The sequence below is a fragment of the Dermacentor variabilis genome, chromosome 4 (genome assembly GCF_050947875.1).
Source record: "Dermacentor variabilis isolate Ectoservices chromosome 4, ASM5094787v1, whole genome shotgun sequence".
NCBI lineage: Eukaryota > Metazoa > Arthropoda > Arachnida > Ixodida > Ixodidae > Dermacentor > Dermacentor variabilis.
The window spans coordinates 61,954,270-61,976,358 of record NC_134571.1 but is presented as its reverse complement, the minus strand read 5'-3'; the positions used below and the strand labels follow the sequence as shown (position 1 = coordinate 61,976,358).

The window sequence follows — 22,089 nt, the reverse complement described above, 5'->3', positions numbered from 1 at the left end:
AAATAAAACATCACATTATGTGACACTTTTCTTTAATACATAATATTTAAGGGTTGTTGTCGTCTTTAGGCGGCGCCGGCTACACCTTTTCACATTGAACAAATATACACTAAAAATGAAATAACATAATAGGGCGCAGTATTTCGAAAGCTTAATAAAGGGAAAATGAGACATCCACCCAAACTTAGTTAAGTACTACAAAGGAATCCCGTACGGGTTCCTTTGTAGCACTTAGCTGCGTTTGGGTGGATGTCTCATTTTCCCTTCATTAATTACTTCTCTCCACCTTGCGGGTTTCCGCAGAACTATTAAATCTAATAGTTCGAAAGCTCCAACGTACTAAAATTAACAAGAAAGACCTTGATTAGTACCAGCCCTTCCCGTATTTATAATACTGTTCTGCCACTGCTATTAATTATGCTAACACATGGCAAAAAAAAATGCGCCCAAAATATGTTCAAGCGAACGTTACGTTTTCACACATACACACACACACTATCTCTCTCTCTCTTCGTTTAACAAAACAACGCCCGAACAGGTAAACGTGAAAGGGCTTCGAATAACCAACTCGCCGAATCTCACAGCAGACAGAACAGAGAGCATTTGCATGCTATGTCTGCTCAAACAAGATCTGAGGCTCGATTCATAAACGTTTTCGTTCGTAAGTGGTCTTTGCCATTGGCCGGCAGCCTTCACTAATAATATGTCCGGCATCAGGATTGGCGCCAATTTGCTCTGGCGGGCAATTATAGCGTAAAAGCTTTTTTTTTTTTTTTTGTGTGTGTGTGTGTGTGTGTGTGTGTGTGTGTGTGTGTGTGTGTGTGTGTGTGTGTGTGTGTGTGTGTGTGTGTGTGTGTGTGTGTGTGTGTGTGTGTGTGTGTGTGTGTGTGTGTGTGTGTGTTTGTGTGTGAACGCGGGCCCTGTTTCGCACGCGCGGAAGTAACACAAGTGTCGAGGGCATGGTGTTGGTCTCACTGTCCTAAGATATCGCATATCGCGTTTGCAATGTGTTGCATCGGCCAAGCGAAAGCACCCTTTCGCTAAGAGACCCCTTTCCCGTTATCTCCTGCAATATATGTTTGTATTGCACTCTAAATCGTTCAGAGACGCCCGTGAAAGTTGTGCAGTGGACGGCGCCTATCCTTTCTTATGATTCGCAGACAACAACCGGTAAGGGTGAGGGGGTTGATTGTGCGTTGTTCTCGTTGAATGAAACCCGCTCCCCTTTATTTCTCTCTCTCTCTCTTTCCCTCTCTCGGTGTGCAAATGAAAATGTCAGAACAAGTTGCCGCCATTCCCCATATCTTCCATGTAAGTGATATCCTCAAGAATGAAATCTATATTGAAGATGGAAGCAACGGGAAGCATCGGACCGCAAGACAATGATATCGGGTGAGCTCCCGCCTAAATCGACGAAGCACCGAAACAAACGTGTACAGCACGGAGAAAAGTGCATATCAGCGGATGGGGTCGCAAAAACTGTTGACCTCACGTGAGAATTAAAAATTATGTTTTGCGGGCTTTACGTCGCGGTTAGCCGTGAATTGGTGAGAGAAAAGTATTTAATTCAAAGTCGACATGCAAGCATGGTCTCGGGACAGCCTTGATTACTGCACTGCGCAGTTAATTTCTGCGACACGGCGGACCTTTCCACCGTTCTAACGCTGCCTCTTCGATACAGACCTGGCGAGTAGAACTACGTCAATTTCGGATGGCCCGTAACGCTTAGCGGTTCCACGCGTGCGCTGTATGTCAGCGAGGCGATACGCCAAGGTGTGCTTCATCTACATGCCACCTTCGTGACATTCGTTCGCATACCTACCTATGTGCATCGAAGCTCCGAAGCGCAAGACCGGAAGGCTTCGCGGTCGCAATTTTCCAGTTAGTGAGCCACGAAGGGCGTCACTCGACCCTGTACGGTGACATCTCTGTAGAGTCGTAAAACCACGCCATCGGTGCGCCGGCGGCGGCACTGTAGTGCATCAAGCCTTGACGCTCACGGTGGCAATGGCAGAACGCGGCGACAAGCGTCGCGTATACGTTTCTCGAGGTCTGCACCGTTGTCGAAACGCTTACGACGATGTAGCTTCGTCCTTCCGAGTATCGTTTTCAACGGCTTTGTACGCTTTCACCGCAAATTCACCGCAGAAATATTCGAAAGTGTGGCCTTTTTCTTGTGCGGCAACAAGCCAAATACGAAGAACCGAGTGAAACCCATGTATTCGGTTTCGAGGCACAGAGTCGAAGAAGTAAGACTGCGTGGTCGCTATCTCAATAGGGGGGGGCGGGGGTCATCTCATTCAAGCGGCGAGTGCAGCTTATATTTATGATGAAGACCGGGAGATTAATCTATCGAAAAATAGCTATCCTATGCAGTATGGATGTCGATGGATCAAACGTTCTGAGAAAGGAACGAAACGTCGGCCCTTTGTCAGAACGCTGGCTCCGACAACATGCATTGTTCGACGACTGTTGATGACTTCTTCTCCATGTTCCAATCCTCTGTCTTATTTGGCTTTGTCCCTTGAGGTTCTTCAGAAGACATGAAGAGAGAATAGATTTCATACTAAGATAGTGTTTCCCCTATATATATAGAGCGGGCGACACCGCATGTGACGCCGTATGTCACAGATAAAAAGAAATGGCGGTGGGTTTGGGGGGAAGGGGGGGAGGCGGTTATGGGTAGCGAGGAGGTTAGAAACTGCCAATCGTTTATTGCTTATATGTATACGGCTTCCAAAATACTTACGTAGTATAATAAGGGAGGTAGTGCCCATTCCCCTTCAATAAAGCCCCGATATATGAGGACAATGTAGGTCTGGAGATAAAATGAGTTCCCTCTCCCATCACGCGATGTAAGCGTGGCAGATATTGCAATTAAGATTTCTGCGATATAGCACGATAAAGGAGTGCCGTCATGTTGGTATATGGTACGAAAAAGAGATATTAGGCAGTCTGTAAGGAAGCTGCGGCGGCTATTGTGCTCTGGACAAAGCTTTTTCGAAACTCTTTGCCTCTGTAGTGAGCAGGGGGCACACAGGATAACATTATGCTGAACCTGTTCTGATGAAAAGGTTATGCTTCCGAAGAAAGTGTGTCAACAACATATTGATTCGTTGCTTCACAATGAACCGTGAAGTGCCGATTACACGCAACTCAGATTGCACGCTTGCCGTTCAGGTACAATGACGGAGTTTCGGACATATTCGCCTGTCTCCTGACCACGTTAAACCAGCTGGACTCTACCGAGGCCATTTATTTTAGTCAGATATATTCGAACCGTGGCCACATCCGTCGCTGGCGCAAGAAGCTATTCGTACACTGTAGTGCACCTCTCGAAGTGCGCCGGCCTCAGTGACCGTTTACAATCCTCCTGTGCACCCTCCAGCGCGCACGCAGTTCTCACTCCCTTCAACTTTTCCTCTTTCTATTCCTCCTCACCCTTACGCCCCGTGTAAGGCAGCAAACCGAGCGCTTCCCTAATTCTCCTTCCTGCCTTCCGTCTCCTTTATTTCTCTCTCTTTAAAATGATAAGAACGCTTCATACTAGACGTTGCGGGCATTTATTGTGCTCTTCTTCATCATCTGTATATGATCTTCATCTTCATCTCCATCGCGCGCGTGGGCGCATCACCAGCGTGGACTGTGCCGAGGGTACTTTGCCGTGTCTCTCGGGCCCACTAAAGGTCGGCCCTTATTGTGACGTCACAAGTGTGGGAGGTGTTTCTTCGTCTACCGTACACTGCACGCCTGGCCTACTCCATAGGGCTTCGTTCAGGTCGCCGCTTGTACCCACTGTCCGCGAGCATGTCGCAGGACGAACGCCTGGCGCTTCTACCTTAACCATCCCGACACGGCAAGCCGTACCTTCCCTGGTCATCAGCGGCCACCAGCGTGATCCCTAACTTATTATTTTCCGAACTTCCTCGATTGGCGCGTGGTATTTCCAGTAATTAAAAACGCGAACATTCGCCGCGGTGGGTTAATAAACATGGTGTTCTATAATGCCGAATACGAGGTCTCTACGACGTCTCTTATAGCTCCCATGTTGCTATATATCAATAAATGAACCGCACAAGTTCTGCGGTAGTTCGGAAAAATTATGCTGTGCTCGATGTGAAGATAGAATATGTATATAGCGGAAAAGCTCTGTTAGCGTTCCAGAAAGTCCCCTAACTGCGGAATACCAACAACTGAATGCGATTGAGTTTGTTCTCAGTATACGAAAGCCGATTTTTCTTGCGCTAAGCTAGGTTTTCTGCAATTAACATACCCTCTTCAGACAAAAAGAAAAAAAAAAGAAAAAGAAAACTTTTTCCAGAATGTCTTATCGCCCATGTGCTGCATCAACCGGAGAACAACACGGCGCATTTCCTGCTGTAATTGAACTGTCCTCAGAGCGGACAAGCCACAATAACGCGATTCTCACTACCGTCAGCAGTAACAACACACGAACGTGGGCATTTCTGATTATAGGCTTTTCGCTGTTATCTAATGGGTATACGGACGAAAGAGAGACAAACGCCAGTCAAAGGTCGTGGTTCCCGCTCTGCATTTAGGAGAGTGATAGCTCGGCGGATAAGGTCTCCCGCCCTCGGAAGGGAGCGACTGCGCCGACCGAGCTACGCATTATTCCGAACTACGCACTTACATCGACTGCCTTCCGTGCACGTCTTCGTATAGAGACGTAGGGAAATATCCTTCGTTTCATGGACGCGCGGCAGCGCTGTATAAAATGCAACGCGAGGGTTGCGCAACTCGAAGCCTTCTCAGCGGTAAACAAAGAATTCATTCGTGACGTCATGCTAGAAGATCGATATTTCAATTGCAAAGCAAGCGGTGGTGATGAGGACGCAAGCGCAACTGTCGCCGTCGCCGCTCGGTCGCTCATTGGCCGGCTTTTTCGTTTCGTATAGTGTGGGCTGCCCGGCTATATAGTGGTGAACGGGACGATCCAGAAATGTAACGTCCCGCTCGCATCACGCCATGTGACCAAGCCTGTTCGTGCTACGTATGAGCCGCCCGTGTCTATGTGTCTTCCATTTTGCGTGTGTTTCGACTTGCGGCAAGAAACACGTCTCTTAGCAAGCACCAACTAGGCAAACAGTCAGTTCTGTTGCAACATATTTCTAATATCAGCTTGCAGTGGGAGGGAGGATTCAGGCAGAATTTAACGCTAGACATTTACGTTCGCAAAATGTTTACAAACACATGAAGAAAAAAAAAGAAAGAAACATAGCACACAGACTCGTGGAATGTGTATGTCTGGTGTCCCAGGCAGCTGCAGGCTCGAGAAACATTTACTTCGGAAAAGAGCGTTAATACATGGTTGGAAAACTATTATCTTTGATTTTACGAAATAATGAGGTCTTTAGAGATTACTTATTGTTTCAATAGACGCGCAAGAAAAATAAAAAATAAATAAATAAAAGTATGATCAAATCGCCTAGAGAATCAATCGCAGCAGCAATTTCATTAAATGCTCCTAATAATGGTTTTCAGTTTCCCGTTAACCATGTTCATAGTGAAAGGCAGTTACGTACCGCCGCAATGCGGGTGTGGTACTGACACCGTATGATATAATGGTCAGGCTTCCACGTAAAACAGTGCGCGCATTATCCGGCTACTTATCTTTCCTTTCTTTAATTGCGGGCCAAAGAAGACGCCTGTATATAACCGCGCGGCCGTAGGGCAATGTAAACGAAACAATATCAATATTTACCCCGACGCGCTGCTCGCTACAATACGCCAACGTTCGCTCCATCCCTTTGAAGTGTCCTTCTGAAGATAAGAAACTCCCCAAAGAGGCTCGAACTGGCTACAGCTTGCATCCACATTTCTTCATATATAGAAATGTCGCCCATTTATCGCACTGCTGGTACTTCACACCTCTCTCTTGATGCAACAGATGCGCCCTCCACTAACAAGATCATACGCTACAGGAAGCGCCGCTCCAGACGTATATGACGTCAAGCGCCCTAAAGAGCGGCCACACTGAGAGATTCCGGTCGGTGTGGGCGATGCTCGACAGAGCGGCGAGGAGAATCGCTGGCTTCCTGCGCGTCCCTTCATATCAGCCTTCACTGGACTCCTCTTATGAGTCATATAACATTTTGCCCTCTTTATTGCTGTTTATGCCGAGCTGGTTTCTTTCTGTCTATCTCTATCTTCTGTTTTGCGAGCATCGGGATTGGTGGACTCAGGCTCACAAGGTGAAGGCCGCCCCTTTCCCTGCCACCACAGTACATCATGAGCGTCAATCGATCGACAGTGGTTTTTTTTTTTGTTTTTTTTTTTGACACTTCATCGCGTAAGGGTGGCTTGCAATATACACGGATGAAATTGAACAGTTCGCGCTTTCCAGATCATACATATAAATTTGACGTGGCGCACGCCACGATGAAGTGTGCTTCTTCCCTGTAGAGGATTGTTTTGGGGGGCCGTGGTATTTCCTCGCTTAAGTTTTGAGTGAAACGTAGTTGAAGCAGCAAGTTTTGTGATGAAGGCTACAATATACTCTACAGGACCACGACTTCAACTTCGTCACTTTTCTGTGCAGGGACGTCTTAATTGCTCAAATCGCTAGTGGTAACAATATTTTCGTATTGTACAGCGTAATTTAACTAAACTGAGCACGAGCAACTGAGCAGGAACGCTTTGCTAACGCGAACGTACTGTTGTGAGGTCTGTTCCACAGCCACGAAAACCGATGTCCGCAGGGAAATAAATGACTAAATAATAAAAAAAATTGGAGGCTAGATAGTAATAACAAAACGCGCTTTAGTCTTCTACACGCTGAACGCGATATATGTATCGCAGATATGAAGTTTTGTGAGATTCACAACAATGCGCTCTCTGTATTGCCGCGGCATGTGTATATACATGGTGACGAATCAGAACACGCCGAGTCGTGGTAACTAATACTCAAGAAGATTAGCAGAGCTTTATGTACCCCGTGTGCCGCAACCACTGTATCGTCCTGGCCACCTGCCATCCTTCGAGTGTACTATATAGTTAATCCATGTTGTGCAAGGCATGGATTACAGGACACTCAAAGCTGTCAGGCGGGCGATAAGGTGTAGCGCGATAGCGTTGTCGAGGCTAAGCAATATTATGCATAACATGTTTCGCGATTTGCAGCACTATACAAACATGTGTTTATTACGAATTACAGTGGCCACTGTCTCCCACGAACTTTTCGCTCACACGTCTATTTGCCAACGAGCAAGCGATGTGAATTAACGAAGCTTGGGTTTACACACTCGGGGACGGTGCTGCAATATTGCATCAGTTATATAGAGCAGCAAGGGGATCGTTAAACTGTCCTGCAAGTCGCCTTATACTCTCTACGACGAATGCACGCAGTAACCACGCAATCACGTGTGTGACGCATAGGCGAATACAAAATTAAGGTGTTGAAGAAGTAATAGACAGACCCATTTTAACATTCAGGGCTCGCATTCACAAAAATAGTTCTCGCGCTGCGACTGCTCGTAAGAGCAAATGCGAGTCAATCGTGATGTTGGACAAGTTATTGGCGAAGGTGACCGGCCAATAGCAAGCAACACTTATACAAATGAAAATATTTGTGACTATACGGCGACCCATGCGTGTCCGAAGGCTCTTATCTCCAGTAGACTTATCCGTCCAGAAACATTATTGTATTTCTTTTTTGTTTATACGTCATGGGAACAATCCTTGCCTCTCGAAACTTCACAGATTCCTGAGCTTTAGGAATCGGAGACGAGTGATTTCTGGTTTTCTGCTGAAGAAAGAATGAAACCTCCAGGCCACAAATAATCATTTCTCCGTAACAAGGCTTTCACCGGCAGCGCCGTTGTAAGTACGCTAAAGAGAAAAGTGCGCATTATCGCACGACACAAGAAAGAGCTTGAAGCGCTTGGTGACAACGCATTCATTGACACTGTGTGCACGGATCGGCTTAATGATACAGCGCCCTTTACGGAAAACACGCATTACGAACGCTTTCTCAATAGGCGTTCTTTGTGTTCTTAAAGAACACTCTGACATGGCTCACATACCTTTTCGTTATTGCTTACTGTGATAAGAAGCTCACCACAACTAGCGAATCCGGGCACCTGGCTGAACCAACTGACGACCCGTCGGTATACCCGTTGAGGTATAGCTGCCGCCACGTCGGGGTGTGTGACCTCGCGGTGTGTGGCGCTCTATAAAGTTGTCTACATCAGTGCTAGAGCTATGTGCCACAGCGCTTGTGCAATTAGCCAGGCTCGCCGTTTGTTGTTGTCCTTTTTTTTTTCGGGTCTTGACCTCTGCATTGTTCACTGACAAAGCGATATCGGCGTGCCATCCATGAAGCATTCAGCATTGATGCGTTGAATAGCGTTGATTCTGGTAGTCGTTATGACCTCGAGTGACACTATGTTCTTAGTTTAGAACGTTTATTGTAGTATGTTAGTTGCCTACCATATTTTCTTTTTCTTTTTAATATAGGTTACATGCTTTTCTTGTCGCCTGTTTTGGTAATGTATTGTTTTGTTATTACTGCACTCCCCTCTATATCGCCTCCGCGAATGAGGGTACGCAAATAAATAAATAAATAAATAAATAAATAAATAAATAAATAAATAAATAAATAAATAAATAAATAGTGTTGGCTGAGCAGTGCAGGCTTCAGCCGAGTTGCCCTGACTGGGCAACTGGGTTCCGAAATGTTTCCTGACCTTCAGAAGCACTAATCTTTATTTATCAGTAAGTACTCGTCCGTTAACTGATGTACACTATTGGGAACCTCCTCGTCATGCTAAACGAACAAAGGCAAAAGAATGAAAATGCGAGCACACTGTACACAACGAAACGCAGCCCCTGTGCACTCGTACGTGCGCCAGAAACATTTACTGACTGATTTGTTCATTGGAGCTTTACGCCCCAGAACAGCACTCTGGCTATGACAAATTTATTCTGACCACTTGGAGTTCTTGAAAGTGCTCCTACATCTATGTACACGAGCGCTGTTGCATTTCGCCGCCGTCGAAATGCGGCCTTCCTTGGTCGGCAATCGAACCTACGACCTTGAGTTTTGCAGCGGAGCGTCGTAGCCACTGGGCCTCTATGGAAAGTGTGCCAGAAATTTAGACGATGATTAATGCTATAAAGAGGAAAGGTCAACAGGACACCACGCACGATCGCGAGATCTTCGTCTCAGCCACGGCCGCACGCGATCTTCTCAGGTTCCCTGTGACGCACACTGCAGCACGGTCTCGGTTTGCGTGGCCTCAGCCTACGAAGTGCTGCGCTACACGGGTGGGCGGAGCAAAACGGAAGCGCCAATCACTCACTTCCGGGGCGCGCTATCGCGGCTTCTGCTCGCTATCTCGAGGATGGGCCGGCTGTGAGCGCACTTGCGACTCGTTCCGCCCGAGCGCGGAGGGCTCTGGCGAGCTGGACGAAGACGAGGAGGTGACGTGTTCGCTTTGGCGCACCGCTTCGATGTCTGCGGCCAAAACAGTAACCGAGAAGTTGGGCGTAGAAATCTTGTGAGCCTGCGAAAGCCGATGCGACTGAATCGTTTTTGAGGCAAGAACTAGGAAGCAGAGGCTAAAAAAAAAGTTTAAGTGCGCTAATTGGAGGTTGGAAGCCAGATATCTTCGCTAGTATATACGTCATCACGGAGAGGATGCGTTGCATGGTAACCGTACATCTACATAAAGATACATAAAGAAAGAAACAATATTTAAAGCAAAGTGCTGCATAGAGAGTATCATAGTTTTATCTCACTCTACATAGCCGCAAACATAACAGCGAGACTCTCAGCTTTGCAAACTCGAGAATCATTTTCGTTTGTATATATACTTAAGCATTTGCAGGAGCGATGAAACGTTTTGAAAGGTTCATAGAGCTCGAGGTCTACGAACCGTTGCAGCGACTCTCCAGCACGTGGCTCGTCACAACCCATATCGCGTAACACCAGTGTGTTTGCACAACTGACAGAATATTCTAACCAAAACAATAAAAGAAGTGGTCGTGATGACGTCAGCTTTCGTGGTAAAGGCAGGATTTCATTCAAAAGTGTTCTATTCTACAAACATTTAGCGGACTTCTTTTTAAACTTCGGTTCGCGTTGGTGTGAAAACAGTTCGCTTGATCGCGAAGAAGCGTCCACTTAATTGACGGGGTGTCGGCCTCGTTTATTCTGCTTAGACATCGGCACGTGCGGGAATTTTGCGCAGCAAGCTGCATGAAAGCTGACTCTACGTTCTTCTTTACACCACAAACACATTGACGAAGTTCGCATATTATTTTGGAAAACGCCTGAGCCATTCAAAACCACGATACAAAATAGATCTCAAATCCCTTCGTATCTGGAAAAGCAGTCTATGGAATATCAGTTTACGTGCCAAAACCACGATTTGATTATGAGGCGCACGCAGTAGTGGGGGGCTCCGTGTTAATTTTTGGCCACCTTGGGATCTTTAACGTGCCCTCAGTGGACGGGACACGGGCGTTCTTGCATTTCGCCCCCACCGAAATGCGGCCGCCGCCGCCGCCGCCGCCGCCGGGATTCGACCCCGCGACCCCGTGCTAAGCAGCGCGACACTGTAGCCGCTAAGCCATCACGGCGGGTGTTGAAGATGTTTATGTCGGCGTGTTTCACATTGACGTTCCCATGTTCTGTTGCTTTCTGCTCTGCCAGTGTGCAGGCTGTGCCCGTGCTCGGAGCCGCGTCCTGTACGCGTCCGCCGGCCCGACGTATATTGAGCGTCCCAGCTAACGTTATCCAAGCTGTTGAATAAAAGATAAGATGAAAAAAAAAGAAGAAAAAACGATTTTAAGACCTACTGTGTTCGGTCGTCATACGTCTGATGATCGAACGCCGTATGCCTTATAATTGTATCATGCACCGTGTGTCTTTTTAACGTTTTTTTTTCTTTTTTATCGTTTAGAACCTTGGCTAACGTTAGCTGCGACACACGGTATGTATGTTGCATAGATGAGTAGGTACAGAGTGAGGTGTAAGAGTAAAGTAGCCGTAGCTCGCGACATCGCGCACCTTTACACGCCCTTATATAAGCCTAGAAGACCGTTTCAGATAAGTAAATAAAGGTGCTTTTTTACTCGGCTCTACCGGTTCCGCTCACATCGACGTACAGCAGCTCCAGTAACGTCAGCCTATACGCTCCCTCTTTACAACCGCCGGTGCACCTATTGCGGTTCTGCACGTCCCGGCGAGAAACAGGTGCTCAAGCGGGCTGCGCGTTTGTGTACATGCATTCCTGCGCTCGCTAGATGCTTCAACGCAAAGCAGAGAGCCCCGCAATCGCAGAGTAAGCGAATGGGACGCACCAGAAGCAGCAGCTATAGTATGACTGCATAGTTGCGTGCGCGCCGCGAACAGAAGCTGTCCCACAGAGAAGGGAGGGGTGGTGAGCGTCTAGCCCACCAGTCACAGATCGTCGCTTCCCGCCTTTTGCTTCTTCTTCACGGTCAGCTTGCTTTTCTCACGGTCGCCTCGTCGAAAACGCACGCACCTCCAAGCACACTCCGTGACAAAGCGTTGAACACCAGACAAGGGGCATCCCTGTCTTGGGATCGCGCAAATACACAAGTTTGTTTGAGCAGTGGCTCAGCTATGAGGAACTGTAGTCCATATATTTTCGCACTTCTTGGTAATAGTCATAACTTTCGTCGGATGAAAAGACCGGGAGGGCGTTGTGTAAATGAGAGAGATCATATGGCGCTTCGTGTGCTGATTTCGCCTCGGAGGTCAGAGGTACCAGAGGCCAGCCTTGTTTAGGAACTGAAAGGCAACTTCAGGGTCTTCAAGGCTCGTATTCACAAAAGCCTCTCAAGCTAGAATTGTTTGTTAGAGGCGAGTTCAAGTCAATCCTGATGCTGGACATATAATGAGGGAAGGCAGCCAGCCAATGACAAAGAACACGTTCGAAAGAACAGCTTTGTGAATTCGGCCCCAGATCCAGAAAAGACAATTTCGTCTCCACATTTACAGTTCTCGTTCACTCGTTTTATTCCATCAATTCGTTCAAATCGAGCAGTTTGTTCAGATACTGTGCTTGGTAAAAAAAATTTGGAGGACGCTTAAGATTCGCCTTTACGAGTGGAACGCGATAGCATTCAAAGACCCCTGACTGCTTTTCATGCTTCACGGCAACTGCAGCTTATGTAACCGTTACGTTTATCGGGAAACGCTGGCGGCGAACGCTATGCCCGAAGGCAAGCTTTCTGGTAGAAGCGCGGCCTCTTGCGTGGTTCAATCTCCTGTTATTGTTTCGCACTTTTAATATTTCAGTCTGAGAAGAGCTAACATAAAAGATAGGCGCTGTAGATGCTTTTTTCTTTCTCTTTCGTCACGTTTGTCTATGGGCTGCCGTTCTCGAAATTTCGAGGAATACTTTGTAAAGAATGAAAGGCAAGGTATGAGCAACTTTGGCAGTAGAAGAGTGCTTGGGTGTGCGTGGTTCGGAATTTGGTTCGAAATACTTTTTGCCGAAGCGACGTCCGACGCTGATTTTTCCTCGACATGGAGCCCTTAACGCTGTTGTGTTGAAATACATGCAACAGCAACAGAAGATAACATTATGGCAAATAATATCTTGAGTGTTACACAATAAACACAAAAATGCTGAAGTCGGACTGTTGATAGTTAATTTATGTAGATTACACGTCTACGTCAACATAGACACCGAGTGGCGTCGATACCTAGGGGAGAGGGGGCGTAGGCTGGGACTCTGCTGCAGTGCCTCTGTATTTGGTCAAAGAAGGAAGGACTTAAAAGCGTTTTCTTGCTCATATTGAGGGATATGGAAAGACGGAGGGAATAAGAACACTAATAAAGAAGACTACAAGGCACGAGTGCGTGCCTTTGGCGTAATTCTACATCTCTATATAAAAAAAAAAAAAACTTTTCTTGTGCCTTTTGTGGCTTACCTTGTCACCCGAAGATAATCGCGATCGATCTGTGCACACTTCATTTCTTTAACGCTGCGCTTCCAGTACTTTCAGGTTACGAACTGCTCGCGCATACCAGTGTGGCTCTAGCTTTCCTGGTAGGTAAGTAGCGGGTACAGGGTCTTACTTAAACATATAAAATGAACGCAAGATATATGATGATTATTGTTAGGGGCAAAATAAGCCCCAAAGGGACTATATACGAAGCCTTCAGGTGCACTTCGTCACATCTAGTTTGACCTAAACAAGGTGGCGGAGCTCGGGCTGTAATCGTGTAACTAAAGTGCCAGCAGGCAAGCTGGTGGCATCATTCCTCCCCCGTACTGTCCAAAAGCTTTCAAAACGTGTGTCTCGGCTTCAACGGCACTACTACCGAGAACGCGGCCATCTTGGTTAGGGCAAGTTATAGTAGATGCGTGGGACAATTCGCGGTTACTGAATTTTCGCAAACGTACAACGCAACAGGCGTCGCGGCATGTTAGGTGAACATTGAAAACTTTATTCTATAGCCACTAATAAACTGTGTGAAAATGAAGTTTTGCCACTTAAGAGTCCTCTCAATGCGTCTCAAACAGGTGTCACACGGCCACTTTCGATCGCGATCGCGCCCAATCCAGATCGAATTTCTCGGTCGCAATTGGCTTCGTTGCTCAATCTGCGTAAGGGAGCCAATTTCGGTCGATAATTTCGATCCGAATCGGGCTCAATCGCAATCAAAAGTGGCCGTGTGACACCAGTATTGGAAAACATTGTTCGTTATAAAATCCGCCTAGAATACCTCAACAGGCACGTGCACGATGACACCGAATTGGTGCAATCGAAGTACGATATGAAAAAAAAGCGTCGGCGTCAGACAATTATACTTGGCGTGTGTAATGACCTATTCACAGCCTAACTGTTTGCGTATACAACGTTGCTACCGCTCACGGAATGCAGGTATCTAAAGGTGTTACGTGATCAACCTGGGTATGAAGCACGCTTTCTGACAACACAATGGAACGGCACACGTACCAGTCACCCTTGATTTCTGACAGCGATAATAATGCAGTGGTCACTCCGCAAACAGCCTTTGTTTAGGCATTCGTCAATGACCTGTTTCAAATTAGGTGTGAAGGTCGCTCTCTGATAAAAGAAAGTGTTACGGTTTCACAGTTCCGACAAATATATGTATATATGTTGAACAAAGGAATGCAAACTGGAAGAAGGGAAGGACGACAATATGCGCATTTTGTTTGTCGCCACATATACATATATGCGCTGCGCGGTTACCGCGTACACAGCGCGAATACGCCATTAAAATCCTGAGGAGGTGCTGCCTTAACACTGGACAAACAATATGGGCCAGCATAATGCAAAATTTCTTGCGCTCGATTTTATACATTTCTCATCCACCATTCACAGTGGGCCGATCCCGGCGATAACGTGGGCGGACCACTGACGAACCACTGACTGACCACTGACTTCTCGGACCACTGACGAAACACGAAGAGGAAAAGCGTTGGAATAATATGGTTACATTATACCAACCCTGTCCGGAATGTTTCTTTCTTGTCTTTTTTTTTTTCGTGGATGATCACGCACGCTCTTACTGGTATATACCGTGCCCTATTCTTTCAATGCCCGCGTTTCGGTGGATCGTCAACTGAGCGCGGTGGCATAACGGAAGCGCATTTGTTTTTTTTCCCTTTCCATCTGTCCTCGACGGCGCACTTACTTACTACTTTTCATATTTTTCAAATAGAATCTTGGAAGCGCAATGCGGGAACGATTTATCGAAGAGAATTTTATTGCACGCGTGCGCTGGGATTTTCTAATAGGATGCGGCTTCAGTGACGTAATATGGGTTAAAGCGCACCATCGGGAAATGTGTTAGCGTGGTTATGCCATAGAGACTACAGTTTCGTGGGTTATGCCCATCACGTATTGTACATGTTGCACGCAACAACTGATGGTAACGTACGACTGCATCCTCAAATCGTGCGTCTCAGCTGCTCGTCGCATCTATGCCAAGAGTATATTGGGACGAAACGCTTATTTATAGCGAAAAGTCCATAGTACGGCCCCAGGGATGATTCCTTCGGGCAGCAAAACTACTACGGGAAAGGATGTAAATGAGAATTTAAAGATTGTGTGGTATATGGCGATGAGGACAGAAAAGTGTACGCGTTGGAAGAAACAATTACCCGACGGGTCATTCACAGCCTTGCGTCTGGATCCATGGCTGGTAAAATCAGATGTGTAAGAACCTCGTGGGCATATATATGGCAGTTTTTGAAAGTAAACGATAAAATGCGGAATTTGAACTGACCTTATCTGGTCATCCGTCCCATTACATCGTCTGCCTTCAAGCGCCGTTGTACTTAACTAGCCACATCTGATACAAAAAGCAAACGTTTCCGGCAGCTGGCATAAGTTACGCAGATAGCATTCGCATTAGTTAAAAACACGGGAGTGCCGAGCAGAAAAAAAGAAATTAATTTATTTTTGCGCTGTGTACGAGAAGCTCAACGATCGAGTGTGCTCATAAGACTTGATTCAAGTATTTCCGAGCGTCAGGGAGGATCGGTTCTACACTGTACATACGCACCGACCAACGCATTGATCGCACTATATACATTCATTGGAGTATCTGAAGAAAACTAAAAAGCAGCCAGCTTCTTTAGAATTATTGTCTTGAGCATCACTCGCGAACGGACGTCACTGGGCAGAATATATATGGATGGATAGATGGATGAATGTTACGAGCGTCCCCTTTGAAACGGGTGCTGCATGGGTGGCACCACTAAGATCTTTTTCTTATTTTCCTTCATCTTTTACCCATCTTCCTCTTCTTCTTTTCTTTCTTCTTCTTTTTTTTTTTTTTGCAGTGGAAAAATTCCCAGCATCAAACTTTCTGAACCCTTATACGGAGGCGCCACATATCGTTCCTAGTGTGATCCCCGAAATACCAGACAGCCCGCAAAACACATATGCGGCCAACGCGTTATTTTTATGTTTGATGATGACAGTCGTAACACACAAGCATGCGCGCCAGAGGTGAATCCCAAAAGCATATGTTTATTCTTTACAATACGGAACTCGTTCAGAATACGAACTTGTTCATATAAACGAGGGGCCGATAGTACATTTAACAATTTTTTTTGTATAGTTGAGCAGCAGCGCGCTAAGCAAGCTGCTGAACAAGTTTTTCGATCTGCTTGGTTATCTCTAATAGCCTTCGCAAGTACAGTCGAAGTAAATAAACAATATGCTAAACGAGCGAACTCTCGAAGAATTGGACTGCTTGTTGATATAAAACACACACAGAAACTGTTTTTTATATATATCTAAAAAGAACTTCAAGTTAATTATTTAAAATCTCTTTCAAGTAAGTAAAAGCTCAGTAGCAAAATGTGCATAGTACCATAAACTCGGAATTTCAAAAATAATAAATGGCAGCAGTAAATAAAAACAGCGCATAATTTTTCTTCTTGTAATCCGTTATATTATAGGCACATTTCGCGCCGATTCAGCATTGATAATCATCAAAGGAGCGTATATATACTTACCGTCTCCGACGTGTGACGTCCGGCACAACAACGAGAGGTGTATCAAAATCCAAGTTTGAGCGACGGCTGCACATGATGTCATTCTCAGGAGAATGTGGAGCGTTCATCTGCTACGGCAAAACGAAAACACGCGGATCGACGCTACGGCTCTCCGAAGCGTTCCAACTTAGCGTCGCGCATAGCTCCGGTCAGCGAGGGGCGAAGGCCGAGTCCGACGTTCAGCTGATGTTCGAGAGCGGGAGCAAAACCGCGGACGAAAGTGGAGCGGGCGGCGCGCTCCGTTCCCGTCGCTCACGTGGCCCTTGCGCCGCTGATTAAACACACCGCGACAGCAGACACATACAACAAAATATTTAAAAAAAATGCGCAATACGGTGCGAGCTCGCTCCAACTTTCTGGTGACCAGCTGTCACGTGCGCCTGTGTGTGAAGCTCTCGTGTTTTGAAATAATAGTTATTCCATGCAAAATAATGCGGCATATCACGAAATTTTTGCTAAAATACACACCGGCTGCAAGAGAATCGAAATCGAAACCAGAACATATTCTAGGTGGCGCTGTGGGTGACAAATTTTATTTGTTGTTCCGCCGGCCATCTTGTTTAAAAGCTGCTGGTTCACTGCTTGAAGGTATGGGCTTCACACGCTGTATTTGATCTTCTAAGGAACTCTCCAAATTTCGTCGTGTTTCCTGTGTACAGTAGTCGATAGTAATGCCATGTGCGCAAATCTATGCTAGATAGTTAGAGATTTGTTAACATTGAGCTGCAAAACCGAGTGGTAACCGCGGTGAGCTGCTTGGCGAACACATCGGGTGTCAAGTCACGTTGAACGCCACGATGTTTTCAGATTAGTTATTCCACGTGTGTTCGTGTGATTGCTGTGTATATCTTAATGTATGTATCGATAACGCAAAAATCCCTTACTTAAGGTTACTAATGATTTTACCGTGCTGTGTTTGAATGAGCGGAGGACGATTTGAGGATGCTTTGGCTCTCGTATTAACACTGTACATATCGTTTCACCGTTGTTGTTTTGTCAGATGAATCTGCCTCCGTTAAGGCCCACAAACTCTCAGAAGAAGCCGGCGTCAGGGGAGCATGGCGACTATGGTGTCCACGATGTTATGCTTCATGGGTGAGTTGCGAAGGGCGGCATAATTTCCTATGTTCTCGAAAATGTATCGTCGTTGCTAGCTAAATTCGATTGTTTTGTATCGCCAGGTTTCCGAGCGTGAGGAACAGCCTCGCAAGCTCCCACCCGTTAGAGGAATCGGAAAAAAGCGTAAGTTTTCTTTGTTGCTGCTTAGTGTCTTTCTGTACCTAAATCGTTTGCCTTACTTTATAGTTCGAGGAAAATGCTAGAAAGATGCAAATGGCGACGGCCCGATCCATTCAGGGACTTCATGCCCCTCTGAAACTCATGGTGGAAAGGAAAGCAGCTTTGCAGGTAAGGCGGCAACTTCTTGCGTTACAGTGGCATCAGGAGTTTAGCAATGGAAGATGCAAGAAATTGCGCCGCGAAATCATTGAAATCATCGGAAACCTTCCAAAAAAGCTTTCCGATGTTTGCAGCCGCATTCGTAAATTGTTTGCAGCGAATAGAAGATTTCAGCCACACAGCTTGTTTGAAAGCTGCCGCTTGTACTTAGAGCTCAGTGTCACAGGCAGCTGTAAGTAAGAAGGATACATCTGGAAATGCTGACAAGGCCTCCCAACGTTCCTGGTAGAGGGATATGGCGATCAATGTGATTCACTGTCCCTTTCCCCCTGAATTAAACTTGCCTGATGATTAGCATGCTGAATAAAGCTCGTTTGGGCATGTTGAATGGCACCGCATTTGGAGGTGATAAAATTTAACAGTGGTTAGCAGTATGTTATGCATTCTCTCCATCACCTGCAATCAAGAGTGCTGTTAACACGGCCGTATGGCTGTCCTATATATTGAATGCCTATAAAACTAATTAGATCCATGCTAGAGTACGCCAGTGTGGTGTGGTATTCATGGACTTAAACATTAACGGTCTAAAAATTACTGAAGAAAATCTATTGCACATTATTTTCTATCGGTCTGACTCTCTCGTTCAAAACAAGGTTATTTCACTTAAACGTTTCATGATCATTTACCATGTGAAGAAAGATCAAAAGATTGAAAACATTATTTGCACTTATATGTCGTCACAGCGGCCTAGACATTGACGAACAGTAACTTGTTCCTATCAATTGCATGCGAACAAAACACAAGCTGTTCTGCAAATCCTTTTGTCACAAGGTTAAAAGTAGTCCTTACAGTTGCCAAATGGAATTTACTGTCTGTTGAGGTGGTAAACGTGGGTACTGTCGGTGCATTTATGTCTACAATTGAATGTATGTATTCAGAAGATTTAATATAGCGAAGATTTCTCCTGTGTTTCTTTTTCTGTGTCTCATTGCAATGTCATTACTATTTACATGTTATGAACATTCAAGCTGGTTCATCACTATTTTAATGTGTGTTGATGTGTTTATCAGTGCCGATTCTCGCTTTGTTTGAAAACTTTGCTGGCTCCTTTGGCCCTTTCTGAAATAAACAACAAATTGTTCGTCACAGTTGGGTTCATTGTAAGTGAAGGCTGGATTGTTTTGTTAGATGTGTAAAGAACCGTTACAATATATGAACTGAAAAATTACGTTATGAATCATGTTCTTTTTGTTTCACTTGGCTACTGGACCAAGCGCCATAACACATTAAAGAGTATGGTTAATTATACAATCAGTTGTTCAACACGTGGCTTTCTTAGTGGTTTTCCTGTGAGCCACTGGTCATTTTAATCATGTCCACTGTCAGTAGATTGGGTATAACGTCCCAAAGTACCATGTGCTATGATAATGAGAGATGCTGTAGTGAAGGGCTTTTAATTTTGAGAGACTGAACAAACATTAAGTCATTATGCGTAATGTGTCTTTTTTTGGGTGGAGCTCTGTCCAGGACCTCATTGCCAGTGGCCAGACTGCCCGGGGTTCTCTAACGTGCTCCAAGATGATAGCCAGTGTTTGGAATCTGTACTGTTTCTTAAATGAACCAACTGCCTTTTTCAACAGATTGGCAGACTGCCATTCTTGCCAAGTTCCAACACCATGTTGGAGGTGCTGGACGGTCGAGATGAAACCATCACATTTGAAGACCTCTACAATGGTGCGTCACCTGCACACCTTTGTGTTGATATTGCAACATTTTTTAAGGGATGTGTAAGCCAGAGAACTATGGTAGCTAATGTAGGAACCAGTGTGGGTATTTTGTAACGTTGGATTTCATTTTCCATTCTTGTCATTTGGTGTGCTGAGTATCTGATCTCAGTGGCAACGGCATGTCAGTCGTGTGAACCAATGGTGAACAGTGAAAAGAATGGAAAATAAAACTGAACTTTAGAAGATATGGTCCCAGATGTCAATAGCGTGCCCGTGATATTGCTTACTGATTAGTAATTAATATACTTCATTAACATGGCATTGATGATACGTGAGCTTTAAGATTGTATGAAGCATAAAGGTTTTTCTACCAGGCCCTGGCAAGGGTTGTCCACAAAAGTCTCACAATTATAGGCAGTTGAGCTTGAGCTGAAGCTGTTTCTTTCAATGTCTCCAAATCTTTGGCTATGCCTAACTTTTAAATTAATTTCTACAGCTACGCAAAGGTTTTCAGATTATTGATGTAAAGTAGTTCACATTTGCTACATTGTAGAAATATAATGCTTGGCTTCAAGCCTGAGGGCACAGAAATAAAATAACAATTTGTTCCTCTGAAGTGTTAAAAAAAGATGTGGCAGTGATGGCATGTAATTGATGAATACTGTTGTCTTTCAGAGTTCTCAGAGTCCGAGGTGTTGCGACCTCCTCAACTGGTAATGGAAAAGCACTTGAACCTGCTCTGAACCTTGAAGAAAGTTCCCTGTGTAAGATTTTGCAAATAAATCTACTTTTGAGCGCACACAAATGTTTCTCTTTGGTGTAGCCCTGTCGATCACACACTAAAACATATTTGCACTTTGAAATACAGACACAACTTTTCTTTTTTGGGAAGCAATTAATAAAGCGATGGGTCACTCCTGATTATCACAAACTGTAAACAAAAGGTGATGTCATCTAACCACAAGGATGAATAAGCATATGCAGTATATTGTTTCTAGGTGGGCTTTCTTATTTCCTGGATCTGCTCCTTGGCATTATCACGATAAGTATTAAGAGATACTTTGTATACACTGTTTCCACAGCTATATGACAAGTGACCTAACTGAATTGGAGTTTTCATTGTGATAGCAGACAGTTTTAGTTTAGCGTACGCAACCATATCGTACACTATAGTATAGCGTACGCTAAGCAGCACACATCTTTTACAGTTTTAGTTGGCCTGCAAGATCTTTGGATCTCAGCGGCCATATGCCGTCGTTGCAGCTATCTCCCAACTGTAGCGATAGGTGGTGCTGACATCTCACATGTTTCTCGTTAGGCTTCGACTTGTTCTAAACGAGAAGTGTTCTCGAAAACACTACAAGGTTATCCATAATACTCTGTTGTTGAAGCAGCCCGAGACCAAGCGAAAGCTGTTTACACAGTCATTTGCTACGAACGAAGTGCATTTCACAAAAGCAAAGCCAAATTCAATTTCAAGCGGGCAGCCGGAACCGCCGCCATGTTTCACGCAAAGATGCTAACGCTAAATATAAGAAATAGCATGCATACGCTATATGCTATGGGTCGTTTAGCGTTCTGCACATCTGCAGTGATGACCCGCTATTTTATAGCGTACGCTAAACTAAAACTGTCTAGTATGTGCTGCAAGGACTCCGGCCGCATTTGATGCATGGCTTAACTCCCAGGAAATTATTGCAATGTTGTCGTGCCAACAATGAAATATATGAGCAGAGGCCCGAAAGTAACACGGTATCTTGATTCGAATATTTCTTCGGACATTTCAAAACATTTACTTTAGAATTACTCTCTCTGGGACACAACAGACTTGTCCTGCTCATTATCTTTTCACTGTTCAACTCTTGCTGCGCTGACCAGCTCAGATCCACAAGAGCAGCGACAGCTGATCGGGCGGGCACGCGGAGTGGTGCGAGCCAATGGGGCCCTGAACTAAGGGCTCCACCTTATGCACCCTATGAGGAAGTCACCCAATCTCATTACAAATAAATGTTTTCTCTCTCTCTCTTGCAAACTGATGAGCTCATTGCTTCTGTTATTTTCTGTTATCTTGTCCATCTTGTCCACATCTTGAAAATGCATACCTTTAAACTCTTGTCAGTCTTTTGGATAAGTTGCTTGAGACAAGATATAGGGAGTAGATGAATAGGTAAGATAGCAATGTCATCCCATTGTCGAGAATTGCTGCACACACACAGTAGTGATGTGTAAGCAGGAGCATTGCGATGCTCAAGCTATTTTATTGCAAAAGCAATTCTATGGACACTCCAGGCGCATTTCTGCCACAGGTGTAGCTGTGACGTTCTGTATAAAGTCCAAGGTCGCTAAAATTGTAGCCGCATGCTGTATGCTGTCTGTGCGAGGGTGAGCTGGCAATCGTGACTCAATCTTAGGCATGCAAGGGAGGAAGC

The 22,089-nt window shown here is 45.3% G+C and overlaps 2 protein-coding genes across 3 annotated transcripts in view; one reads left to right on the top strand and one right to left on the bottom strand.

The window, feature by feature from the left end:
• Pvr (PDGF- and VEGF-receptor related) overlaps window positions 1-16,798 on the bottom strand; it is an 85,286-nt gene extending 68,488 nt beyond the window's left edge. The window contains exon 1 of the mRNA XM_075689283.1: window positions 16,497-16,798. Coding sequence (XP_075545398.1) covers window positions 16,497-16,578 — 82 coding nt within the window. The 5' untranslated portion in view covers window positions 16,579-16,798. The remainder of the gene's footprint in view (window positions 1-16,496) is intronic.
• Window positions 16,799-17,048: 250 nt separating this feature from the next.
• Window positions 17,049-20,465, top strand: Pomp (proteasome maturation protein). 2 transcript variants are annotated; one of them, XM_075689279.1, is made up of 6 exons: window positions 17,049-17,123; window positions 17,536-17,630; window positions 17,717-17,777; window positions 17,841-17,942; window positions 19,574-19,667; window positions 20,336-20,465. In XM_075689279.1, the coding sequence occupies exons 2-6, from the start codon at window positions 17,536-17,538 to the stop codon at window positions 20,401-20,403; spliced, it is 420 nt and encodes a 139-aa protein (XP_075545394.1). In that variant the 5' UTR covers window positions 17,049-17,123; the 3' UTR covers window positions 20,404-20,465. The 2 variants fall into 2 exon arrangements, with proteins under 2 accessions (XP_075545394.1, XP_075545395.1); XM_075689280.1 differs by lacking the exon at window positions 17,049-17,123 and adding an exon at window positions 17,163-17,282.
• Window positions 20,466-22,089: the final 1,624 nt, after the last annotated feature.